General features: G+C 38.5%; 1 protein-coding gene across 1 annotated transcript; it reads left to right on the top strand.

Annotated features, from left to right (window-relative positions):
* Positions 1–662: 662 nt before the first annotated feature.
* On the top strand, positions 663–12,588 carry LOC141002143 (histamine N-methyltransferase-like). Its single transcript, XM_073473334.1, has 7 exons — positions 663–712; positions 1,443–1,589; positions 4,127–4,179; positions 5,029–5,136; positions 7,784–7,914; positions 8,096–8,189; positions 10,759–12,588. Exons 2-7 carry the CDS (start codon positions 1,453–1,455, stop codon positions 11,115–11,117), a joined length of 882 nt encoding a protein of 293 aa, XP_073329435.1. The 5' UTR covers positions 663–712; positions 1,443–1,452; the 3' UTR covers positions 11,118–12,588.
* The last annotated feature ends 620 nt before the right edge of the window (positions 12,589–13,208 follow it).

Genomic DNA, 13,208 nt, shown 5'->3' on the forward strand with positions numbered 1-13,208 from the left:
GGCGCCAATGATTTATAAATTTGCTACAGCCGATTCACAAAGTTCAAGCACAAGTTTCTCCTCATGCGACAACTCTTAAAATTACGCAATTTGTAAGGGAGTCTGGGATATTGTTAGTAACAGTGATTTTACTTCATTTCCTGGTCCATGTCCGTGACTTTTACACACATACAAAAAAGCTTACTATTTATTTACTTCAGCTTTATTCAGTAACACAGCAAATGTTTTGGTCACACTTGCACACCGTGCAACACTCAACATTACATTTTTTTTTTTAGTTATCAATGAAATGCTTTATAAACCATAATAAACCAATTGTTTATTATAAAATTGCAACAGATTTTTTTAATACTTTGTAAACTGTTGAAATTCATGTATAAACATTATGTGGATGGCCATTATGAAGTTGCAACTGCTGCTTTTAAACATTTACAATTGCCTACTAAATGGTTTATAAGGCATTTTAATGTTTTATAACAGTGAAGTAAACATTAACTTAACTTGTGTAATTTAAAATGTATTGATGGTTTACAAATTAAGCCACTCGTAGACATATACAGACTGGTGTTATGCCATTGGATTATTATTTTTCTGTTCCTCTTTTTTTTTTTTTTTTTGCCACTTTGGCCCTCCATAAATAGGGGAGCTGTGGGAGGTTCTCCTTCTTCCAGCCTGCAGAGCTTTCCGGACTCACTCACTCCTGCACGAACGTGTAAGTGAAGAAATGTCGCGTTGGCTTTTGTCTCAATCTGTCTTCAACACCACCCGCACACTGACTATGATGTGAAGGCTGATGTGAAGTTCGCACATTACGCGTTCCTGATCGCACTTTACGCGTTCCTGATCGACGGATCATATGTCCGTGTGTGGGGGGTTCTGTTTCTGCTTCCGCTGCTGTGTTTACTGTCTAAATACACGGGCAGCTCCGTCGTAATCATGAAGATACGACGCGCAGCAATTGGAGATTTGCTCCCTCCTGTAGCCGAGAATAATGGCCTTGCAGAAGGAGAATTTGGGTTCATGTTGGGAGGCGGGCCTTTTGGTTTCCAGCAGCAGGTTCAAATACACCGAGAGAAGTAGTGCATGTGATAAGGGCCAATTTGCAAGGACTGGCTCTAAAATGAAATAATAATATCCAAGTGAAGTTGATTTTTAATATGTGTATTTATCCCAAAAACAACCCCGCTAATGATTTATTCCACAGTGAATCCTAGAATGACAAATGTGACAGCCAGACTGTAACTCCCCATACAGATCTCCCAGCACCACCCACGCTGTTTGACTGATGTGTGGTGGGTTGAAGAGTTCACCTGCAACAGAAAAATGTGTTTAAGCAAAAATAAAGGAACACCTGGAAAGAAAAAAAACCACATGCACACACATTTCTTCTGCTGCTCATGGAAATATTTGCCTTTTTTAAAAAATATATTTTTTATTGCCAGATAACTTGCCATGTCTTCTCCACTGAAAAGTCTGGTTTGTGATGATGGAAGGTACCAGGAATCCTTTCAGCTCTTTCTGGAGCGCTCCTCTGAGCATCAGTGTATGCGGGACTTCATCCACGATCTGCTGCCAGATATACTGGGCAGGTAATCCTTCAAACACACACACACACAGAGAGAGAGAGAGATCTTATATGAGCCAAATTAATCAAAATATAATCGAAATCACAATATGGCCAAGTGTATTATCCAAATCACAGAAGCTGCAGAGATGTCCAGGCCTACAAATCTTGTTCTCCTGATTTAAGAAAACAAGGATAGACCGGCTGATTATCTGGGTTGATATTCAACATTGTTCTGATTACTGTTGTTTAGTGTCCGGTTGCCGATAACAGAAGTGTACTCTGGATGTTTGAGGGCCAGGGGTGAAAAAATAAAAAGGGCACCATATGTACGCGGGCACCATATTTTGTCCACTAGAGGGCTCTTCATCATGGTTTATCTAGCATCTAAGACGGCACTTTCGGAACGTATTTGTCGAACATTGGTGTTTTGTTTTTTTGATTCTGGATTTTAAATTTAATTTACTGCAATTCTCTTTACATAGGACTTTAAAGGACTGCATGTACCTTTCAGAACTGCTCATCCTATACTCCACCTCTCCACCCCTCAGATCCGCTGACCAATTTCCGCCCTTAACTGTGGGATAGTTTACCACAAACAGTTAAATCCTCCTCCTCCATTGATACGTTCCAGACCTGCCTAAAAACTCATCTCTTTTCCTCAGCCTATGAATTAACATCATGAAGAAAAACCTCACCACTCTTTCTTTATATTGTCTTTGTATTTTATTTTGTTTTTTTATGTAATGCTGCTTGTGTCATGTTTTGATCTATTCCTGTGTTTTACTTAAGTTCCCGGGGAATTAGACGGGGGTTCAGGCAGTCAGGATTAGACTGGAAACAATGACCGCTGGAATGCTTTGCAATATGCAAAAGACAATCTGGAGGAGGAGTTGCACCGCTGGTCAGTATAAATACTACTGACATAATCAAAGGGAATGTGGAGCTGGTGAGTAAGTGGGTGGAGCAGGTCAGGTGATAAAAGCGGCGGGAAGGAGATAAGGCTGTGCCTGGTTCTGCAATGACAGGAGGGTTAGTAACAGTAGGGAAAAACAGGTACGGTGAATGAATGAATACATGACACTTTGAAACATGTACTTTCATTGTTTCAACAATGTTAAGGCCTCATGAGCTATAAGATGGTCAGCATTTATCTGTCAGAAAGATCTTCAAAGAGAAATGTCCACGACACCAGTCCAACAGAAGGACATATAAATGTTATAATGCAGCTATGCTATTTAGAAATGTGATAAAAAGTTCTGGAGCACAAGAACAATAAAGCAACATATTGCTGCCTAAGTCAGCCCGTCAAAAGGTTCACCAGATTTTTCTAGAGGAAAAAAAAATCTATATTTAAAGGTGCAATATGTACGAATTTTAGTCAGACACATTAAAACATGAACTAAAAACATCAACAGAATGTGAAGTATCATGTTGAAGAGGTACTGAAGTTAGCATGCTAACCAGCTATCCCCGGCCTGTCCTGGTCCAAAGCTCCCGTGCTAGCAGTGTAGGCTCCTACACTTCTCAATCCTAGAACACGAGCTGTAGATATTATATATGAGTCATTTCATGCTGTTCGCCACTGATATTCCCACAAAACCACATATTTGACCACACAAATGTACATATAGATTAACCAGCTTAACAAAGTGTTTGTGTGTGTTCATGGAAATTCCTCTTCTTGCGTTTCTTCCATGTTGATGTATTTAAATATGGTGCTATTTTACATATGCATGCAAACGTTTCTTCTTTGAAAATGTTGGATTCGCTGTATAATGATGCAACCTTTGGTCAAGCTGAGGAATAATGTGCGTCATTCCTCGAACCCGCACTGTCTCTGGTGAAAGTTTTATGCATCTTTATCCTGGTGTGAGTTACGGAGACACTGTAAACTTTGAGAGATTATAAAAATAGGATTAAGGACTATTTGACTACTGAAAGCACACGTCCTGCATCAGAAAATGGGTAAATTCATTGTCTTGATGTGATTTGCTTTGATTGTTTGAAGCCAGCCGCTTGTTTCTTTTATATGAAATTCTTTATGTGGTTTGTTTTTGGTTGTTGTTTGGTCCTTTTATGTGAAACTTCTGATGCTGCTGTCTTGGAGTCCCATGTAAAAAAAAAAGAGATTCTGAATCTCAGTGGGAATAGTCCTGGTAAAATAAAGGTAAAATAAAAAAATCTAATAAAATATACAAGCTTGAGATGTAGGAGGCCAGTGCTGTGATGCAGAGAACTAAACCCATCTCTCTGCTCCCTATCGGTGTCTGAGAAGCAGATCAGAGAGGAATCTGGAGACCTATGACTCACAAGTTAATTAAAGAAAAGTGTAAGAGCGTTATTAGAAATCAGACAGTGAGTGACGGAGCATGTCAAAGCGACATTCAAAGCTGCGGTGTTGGAGATGCTAAAACGGTACTTCTCATGTAGCTGAGTGTCAGGCAGAATTGACAGTTACAAGTCCAAAAATGTGACCCACATTTGGCAGGTTGGAGGATGTGAATTTCCGAGTCTTGACTGCTCTGAAGACTCACGCCGTTTTTTCTGCTCTCCCCACAGCATCGGAAATGGAAAGTCCCATCTAAATGTCATTGGAGTTGGAAGCGGAGCCGGTGAGAACGCACACTATAGGACACTTTTACTGCCGAACTTACCTTATGTGCTGTGTGACACTGTAAATAGCTGTTGCAGACAGCGAAGGTGAGGAGGCGTTGTTGAATCAGCTTGCTATAACATATCCTATTGCTGCACTGTCATTTATGGCTGCAGCAGTAAAAACCTTCGCCCTTATTATGACTGTCAAGGGTTTGCATCTGTCCAGTTGTCAGATTAATATTTTGCTGTCAGGGTGACCCGACCAGTCCTTGATTTTACTGGTTTTGGAGCGCTCATGATACAGCAAGGTTAATTTGTTTCTGAGCAAACCCACGGCCTGCCCATGAGTGCTATTACCCTTCACTTATGTCAAAGCCAATCTTTTTAATTTACCTGAGCTGTCATGTCAGTATCATAATGGAGCGATGTTACAGATTCTCTAATGGACTGTAAAATCCATTAGAATGACTACAAACTCCCCCGCAAGGTATTATTCAATCTAATCAGAAAGATTCAGCGCCTGTCCAGATCAGCTTCTTTACTCAAATTTATCCCTTTTATACAAAGCAACTTGTCAGCTCCAATAAGAACTAGAACAAAATCACCTGCCTGTGGCTAAATGAGATTGAAATGAATATCGCAGTGATAACTCTGGGTAACTCTGAATCTTGCAACATTAAATGTATAATTTCCTGCAAAACTGACAACTGCTATTAGCTATTTCCTGCTTAAATTAGAGGATTGTGATGAAACGCTGCTTGACTAAATGTGTTTTTTGGGGGGTTTTGAACAGTTTGGCTGTTGTGGGGAAAGTAGGTCAGAATTTTATTTGCAAGACATTTTCATAACTGTGTTGGTGCCTGTAGGTGAGATTGACCTTGAGATGCTCTCCCAACTCCGTCTGAAGCACCCAGGGGTGACGGTGGATAACGAGGTAGTTGAGCCTAGCGGGCAGCAGCTACATAACTACAGAGGTACTGCCTTTATAGACACACGCTTGACTCACATACCACACATTTACACTATATCTGTGTTCTTATGCCACCAAAAATCTGTTTCAGTACTTAATTTGACAGCAAATAAGAGTTTTTTATATATATATATATATATATATATATATATATATATATATATATATATATATATATATATATATATATATATATTGCTTTATATTATTATTTTATATTGTTTTGAACACATTTTAAAGCTGCCTTTTGGCTTTCACACTAATACATAAGTAATGCTGTCATTCATGTGTTAGTAGGGTACTGGTCTTTCAACCCCTCAGTCCCAGATTCAAACCTTCATGTCAGCAAGTATAAACCTTTTCTGAAGTGAATGAAACACTGAATCCCTCCCAGCTCCAAGTCTGCTGCTCTCTGACCAGTAGTTTCACATACAGTACATCTAGTTCTGATACCACAGAGAAAATATACTAAAAAATGAAAGACGTCTATAGGGTGGTGTTCCTGACGGTCCTCATTTCTATCTTTCGTGTCATCTCCCCTTTAAGTGCTCGTCATGTTCTCACACCATCCTTCTTTTCCTTGGGTTTCTTTCGGGGGTTTCTGTAGGTGGCTCTCTGTTCACACGCATCTTAGCCAGAATTAATGTTTCTAAAAGCACTTAGCGAAACATGTCGGAGTCTTTTGTGATCCTAAGACTTGCCTGTACTTGTCTCCTTTGAATCAGCACAAGAGAGTTCACAGAGAAGTCATGGCTGTGTGTGTTTACAGAAGACAGCTGAAAGGAAATTAGTTCAAAATTAGTTGATTTTAAAGCAACATTATGCAAGTTTTGTTTTTTTACCTTAAAACAACAGCTTCGAAATCATGTTGATGGTACAGTGTCTTGTAACAGGGTGAATGGTGTCTCTGTCTCAGCCACTCCGCCCCCCTATCACTATCACTATGGATGGACCTGGGATTTATATTTACAACAGTGGTGTTGCACTCAGAAACTCTGGGGGGCGCCAGATCGCACAAAATGCATATTTCTACATAATGTTGCTTTAAGTAACAAAAATGTTCTATGATTATGTATGTAATACTTCAGTTATACCTAGACAAGGCAGAGTTCATCACATAATCGGTATCTGACTCTTCTTTGTTGTGTAAAAAATGTTGGCTTCCAGTTTGGCAAGAATTCAGTTGATAAAGACTCAGAGGACCATATTAAATAAATATACAAACTAGCCTGGCACACACCTCCGCCAAGGCCCAACAGTCCCCTTTAATTCAGTCATGCTGAATTTTAAACCATTCATAATGGCTTCATTATGATTTAAGCTCACCAGATCTGCAAACCACTACGACAACAAAACAATGCAGATGGAATCATAATCTCAATTATGCCGAGGAATATTTATAGATTTTTTTTGAATCCTCATTAAATTATACTTACCAATAGTTCACAATTTGATTCTCTATTGTTTTTACAACATTTTTAGAGAATGTTACATTCTCAAGACTCAATTATTGAATTTAACAACGGTCAGATCTTAAAACTTTGCAATAACAAAATGATACCAAGGATGACATGGGAAAAGCGAAAGGTCAGAATATATTATATTCTATATATATTTGGGGTGTCACAATTTCAAATGATATCGAAATGAGCGCTCAGTTTCGAGAATCAAATTCAAATGCATCATCGACAATAACCTCCAAAAACACTTCAGAGGACACAGATAGCTTACTGAGAGATCCTTTATTGATGAGAAGAGAGTTCTCTCTTAGAGGAAAAAGCTCAAATGACTTAAAGTGATAACACTGCCAAAGATCCTTGAGTAATTTATTGAGAAGATGGTTAACTCTGGACAGGTTTGAGACGCCAAGCTTTGTAACAAACTACATTTCTATCTTGTGTTGTTAATTATTGAATCCCTGAAGGGAGGTATCGTCTTCATTTTTGGTGAATATTATTTGAAGTTTTCTAACCTGCAAGTAGCATCATAATAAAGTCAAGGAGTTATTGTAAAATACCCCGCTTTTTAGGGGGGTTAGGAGAATTTGGAGAACTGTGACACCCTTGATATATGTGTATAAATGAGTTCCTTAATCTACAGAAGTGTTCAGTTAGTTAAGTCATGTGATTTTCAAGTGGACACTGAAAGCTGATGCTAACTTTGCTTCAATGTTAATATTACCATGTGATGCTTAACTAAATAAGAGCAAAGTGTTTTCCGAGTTGAATTCAATTCAAAGACTTAATTTGTCCCCAAGGTGCAAATACACGGACGAGTAGAGTAGTATAAATAACAAGTAACTCAATATAATCAAATTTAAAAATACATAACATACAATACAGCATTGCTGATTCAGAGTTATGCATTTTGTAGCATACAGTGCAAAATAGACTTTACACATGGTAGTACTAATGATAATAGTACAATAACAGTATAGTGTAGTACACATTTTATGTATTTATATGTCATTCTATAATGAATAGGTAAAGATAATGTGTTGGCAACAAAGTTAAAATGAAAATAGAGATATTCACACAAAGCAACATGTGGTCACAATGCAGATTCAGATTTTTGAAGTTGTGACATTATTGTGAAAGTACAGTAATGTATCAGTTACCCTCCATAACTGCTTTCTGTGTCTGTTGATGCAGTTTTGGTGTCGAAGAAACCAGAATTAGATTGGATCAAATTTCACTGGAACAAGAATACTGCCGCTGAGTTTGAGGAGCAGTGGAAAGAGAAAAAGATGACGAAGAAGGCTGACTTCATCCACATGATTCAGGTTGGTGCTGCCACTGTGGTGCTTCTGGCCCACAGACTGTGTTCCTGACACATCTAGGTCATATTCATTTGGCGGAGCTCCACAGCAATTAATCCCATTAGAACATCTGTCTAGCATAGCGTTATAATTAGGTGCTCTCCGAATCCAGTTACCAGCTCATTATCTGTGCTGAAATCGACAGATGCTGTACTATGTGAAGGATCCTGGAGCTACTGTCAGCTTCTTCCAGAGTCTCCTCGACAAGAATGGGAAGCTTGTGATCATTCTGGTGTCTGGTGAGTGGATGGATCTAATCTTAACTTATCAAGGCATACCATCTTTTCTTCACTCTGGTTAATTATGCAGTTTACACTCAGTATACTGTACCTAGTGCTTATACATACAGTACAGTATTGGATGGAAACTAGTTTAAAGGATGTCTCTCAGGAAAAAATGCTGTTACTGTGGTTATCAGAGTTAGGATAAAAAAAAAGAGAAACCTTTGCCTGCTGTTTTGGTATAAACTACTCAAATTCATTATGGAGTAAGTGTGAATGTAAATTGTGAATTTATTTCAGTAATTAGCAAAACAAACACGTCCCTTAAAATGATGTTGCTTTGCTTTCATTTGATTAAACGTCCTCCTTTGTTTCCAAGACTGCACAGCGATGGAGTGATGAGGTGATACGATAATTTAATGTCACGTTTAGCCTGTCCCACATCGTTGCAATTCACGGTAATTAGCGTAATAATCTTCAAAATATTCTTAAAACTTTAAAAGTGCAATATGTAAGAATGGACCACCTGTCCATTTCAAACTTTAAACAAATAAGAGGCAGCATATCATCAGTGTAACCGCTAACTGCTGATAACTTTAGCTGCTGTTAGCTAGTTAGCTCTGTTAGCAGCGCATGTAGCTGTCTTATTAGCTTGAGTCTGTCTGAACTGCTGAACTGTTTAGACCACTAGCACATGAGCTTTGGACAACCGGAAGGAGAAGATTTTCAGGGGGAAGATGGTGGGGAACCATGCTGTGGGCTAGCTAGTTAGCATGCTACATTTAGTCTTTGATTATTGCACCTTTAAAATGAAACTAAAATTGCATATTTTTATTGCAGAGGGGACACACATCTTTCCAATCATAGAACCTTAAATAAGTAATCATACATCATAAGGCCCTCCTGCACAAGTAAAGGATAAATAAACGGTGGCGACCTCATCTCCCCGTCGCACTTTAGTTTGCAATCTGTAGTATTTACACACATCTGATTTAACTTGTTCTGAAGTTATGTCTTCAGCCATGGTGAAAGGCTTAGGCAATTCAAAATAAATCAGGAAACCAGTATAAGACTGCATGTCAGTGAGCTAGACATCTTTTTTAAAGTCATTCATGTGAGGATATTCATGATTATCCTGATAATGAAAACTCAGCATCATCAACTTAATGTGTATTTTTTTAATGCGATCCCCGATAAAACCTTTCATCGTCCCATCCCTAGTCCAGACGGAAGTATCACAAAAATTATTGGATGGATTTCCTTAAAATTTGGTACAGATATTATTTCCAAAGGATGGACCTACTGACTCGGTGAGCTCTAAGCTATTCCTCATCCAGTAAAATATCTCAACATTCAGCAGATGGATTGGCCCAAGATTTTGTACAGATATTCATGGCTGTCATATGATGTATTTTAATGACTTTGGTGATCCCTTGACCTTTCTGCTAGCGTCAGCATGAGGTTGACATTTGTGGTTTATAGTGAAATATTAAACTATTGAATGGATAAAGATAAAATTTGTTCCCTTAACCTTTCAACGAGTGCCGTCATAAGGGTCAAAATTTGTTCACTTTGGATTACGACCAGTTACATTTCCATCACTCTCAGCTGTGCTTGTTTAATGTTAATAAGCAAATGTTAGCATGCTAACAAACCAAATTAAGATAATAAGCACAGTAAACACTATACCTGCCCCGGGACAAAAGGGAACTCTGTACACAAATTGACTTAAAACCCTTTAATAGTGCAAACAGACCAGCATTACGACTCAAGCCAACAATGACATTAGGTAAACAAATATGCGACCGAGAGCAGATTAAACAGGCTTTCTAATCTTTTGTATAATGTTAGCAAGGGTGGGAGTTGCCATAGCCAATGTCCGACTGCCACACTGCACTATATTTAACATATTCACATTTGAAACACAAATGTACATAGATACATTTTATCTTTAGGTTAAATAGTTGTTTTGAAAGGTAGAGCATCCTTCAGTCAATTAGAGACAATACATTTACTTCTCTATTCACCACCTCACCTCAAGCACAGGGTGAGATTTTGTCTTTAATGATGCTACAGAGCCATGGTTAGCCTGTATATAACACTGAGCAGCAGCACAATCAGTAGAAGAAAAACATACTTTTAAAAGTGCAGTGGAACGGTCATCCGCGTGGGAATTCAATTTTTAAAACTCAAAGCAAGACCCACCAAGACTTCACCAACATAAGCTCACATGAAATCACAGCAGTATGGCGGCGCACGCACGTTAACAATAACCTTTTTAAGTATAACGACTTTGTAGTTGTCATTTACATTTCCATTCAGGGGATTTGTGCTTGATGGACGTCTTTGCAAGTATGTGGTACGAGCATACTCATCCTGTCTCTTTTTAAGTGTGCTAATCTGTTATATCAGCTGCTGTAGTTGCTTGTGAAGTTCACAGACTTCAAACACCAGGTTGCTGCGACTATCAGTGTTTCCCTGAGCATGCACTGGGAGTACAGACTCAGCATTGCAGTGTTAGAACAGCCTCACAGTGCCACTGGCATGGCTGTAAATTGTCAGTCTTGTTTCATGTCATCTATTCCAGGTGAGAGTGGTTGGGGAAAGCTGTGGAAGACTCACAGGAGACAGCTCTGTAACACGGAAATAAGTCAGTGTGTGACCACAGCAGACATCAGAAGCTTCCTGGACTCTGAGGGAGTGAGCTACCAGAGCTACAAGCTGCCATCTCAACTGGATATCACCGAGTGTTTCACCGAGGGGGATGAGAAGGGAGAGCTGCTGCTCGATTTTCTCACGGAGGTGCTGGACTTCAGTAAGACAGCCCCACCTGAGCTGAAAGCTGGCGTCATGAAAACACTTCAACAGCCAGACTGTAGTGTGGAGTCCAACGGTAGAGTTATCTTTAACAACAACCTTGAAGTGATCATCTTAGGTCCACGCTAGGGGTGTCACGATTCTCCAAATCCACGATTCAATATGACTTTTGATTTTAAGATCACGATTCGATTCGATTTTTTAAAAAAAAATCAGCACTGACAGCTATGCTATGCTAAAAGCAGAAAAAATTACCATTCAATAATAATCAACAAAACACAGAAATTGTTACAAAGTTTGGTGTCTCAAACCTGTCCAGAGTAAACCATCTTATCAAGTGAATTAATCAAGGATCTTTGGCAATGTTATAAGTTTAGTTCAATTCAGTTTTTTTCTCTGCGTTTGAACCATTGTCTTATTAATGAAGGATCTCTGGAGCATCTTCGTTGCTGTCAGTTACTTTTTAGTGCACTCGCATGGCGTTGGAATAATAGGAAAAATGTATTTCCAATTGGGAAAATTCCCTTGAACACCCCCTCAAGTCGGGTATGACGCCGATGATCTGTTTCCTTTGCTCATCCTTGTCACTTAAATACCAGAAACAGCTGTCAATGTGTTATTTAAATGCTTTGAGCGATTAAAATGCAAAACATCTTCCATGTTGCTCCCATATTCCGACCAGACGCACATGAGCGCAGCAAAGTCGGAAGAATGACTTCCGAACTCTAGAAGTGGGACCAATCCGAGGAGCACGTGAATGGAGCGTAAGAGTCTGGAAGTGCAGCTGCAGGCTATCGATAAGCTGGCTGTGTCTTCTGAAGTGTTTTTTATTACCTTTGGACGCGCACAAGTCGACGTGTTGTGCGGGGGGTGGATACCCTGATCGTCGATACTGCGTTTGAATTTGATGGTTGAAACTGAACACTCATTTCCATCAGTTTTTGACTGAAAAACTAAATTGTCACACCCCTAGTCAGCTCACTTAAAAACAGCCTGTTTAAAATGTGAAATTAGCAGTAGAATGATAACATAACTGTTTGTTAATTAGTTTTAAACATGGTGTCTGTCTCAAATTGTACTGTTTATAATTGACTGTACATAAGATAAGATTTTAGCCTGTGTGTGAAATGGCTTGTTTTACGTGATCAGACAAACCTGCCTCCACACAACCTGGACCTGATCTCCAGGGGTCTATTTTTTCTAACGGTAGTTATTTTTTGTCGATACTAGAATTATTTATCAATTGTATCTAATTGTCTATGTTTGAGCAAAAATGTAAGGGACTTGATTGTATTTTTTTTTTTCTGAACAAATTATTTGTACAATTATTAGTTATGTTATGTTTCAATCAGCTTCACATCAGCTTCAGATTCTGCTGTCATATAATCTTTATGGGCTACAGCTGGCAGTCTGTGCTAGCAGCCCCATTACACCGCTGCTCTCATCAGATCATATTACTTTGGAAATAAAAAAATAAATGGAAAATTGAACATTTAATATTCCGTGGAGATTTAGTGATGGATTTTGTGTCTTTGCATTCACAGTTATATTTGAATAAAATTTACATCACTGAGAGACAAATTAAAAACCAGAACCTGTTTCTGCTGCCTTTCGATTTTGCATAGTAGCTGTTGTAAAATTAACATTTGACAAATGGAAAAATGTTTGTATACTTATCTCAGCTATAGTCCCAGTTCCATATTAATCATTGTTAGACTTTAAAATACACACAAATTAGTCTCATAAGACCTATGCAAATTTATTTTCCTGTCAGTCAGAAGGATTTTAATATAAGACTTATAAAAATATGGTATTGGACAACATCACTTGAAGATGAAGTAATGCCGCTAACTACTCGGTGGAGTTAATCGAATTGAAATTCAGCTGATGTAGAGGTTCATATGTGGCTTATAAGTGCAGAAATTAAACATATCAATCAACCACCCAAGTACAGGAGGGTGTGTGTAAGAACTCTGATTACTCTACACAACTTAAATCTAAGAATACTCACAGAAATCACATATATTCAGCCTTTCAACCTGCAATAGTGCAATGTATATACAGATATGCAATATATTGTTTAGTTTAACACAGGAACAATAGTAGGCACTGGTGTCACTATTTGTCTTTTGCCAAAATCACCATCACTGTTATATGAAGTATTGGCACCATCTTGAGGACACTTTTAGTAACCGTCTGCAAAATAATATATATATCTAT

Source organism: Pagrus major, chromosome 9 (assembly GCF_040436345.1).
Source record: "Pagrus major chromosome 9, Pma_NU_1.0".
Taxonomy (NCBI): domain Eukaryota; kingdom Metazoa; phylum Chordata; class Actinopteri; order Spariformes; family Sparidae; genus Pagrus; species Pagrus major.

Bases quoted from the DNA above. Each gene is read 5' to 3' on its own strand.
- LOC141002143 (XM_073473334.1), top strand. From the start codon at position 1,453: ATGTCTTCTCCACTGAAAAGTCTGGTTTGTGATGATGGAAGGTACCAG. The intron at 4,180-5,028 runs GTGAGAACGCAC...TGGTGCCTGTAG, and splicing joins TGGAGTTGGAAGCGGAGCCG to GTGAGATTGACCTTGAGATG. The intron at 5,137-7,783 runs GTACTGCCTTTA...CTGTTGATGCAG, and splicing joins GCAGCTACATAACTACAGAG to TTTTGGTGTCGAAGAAACCA.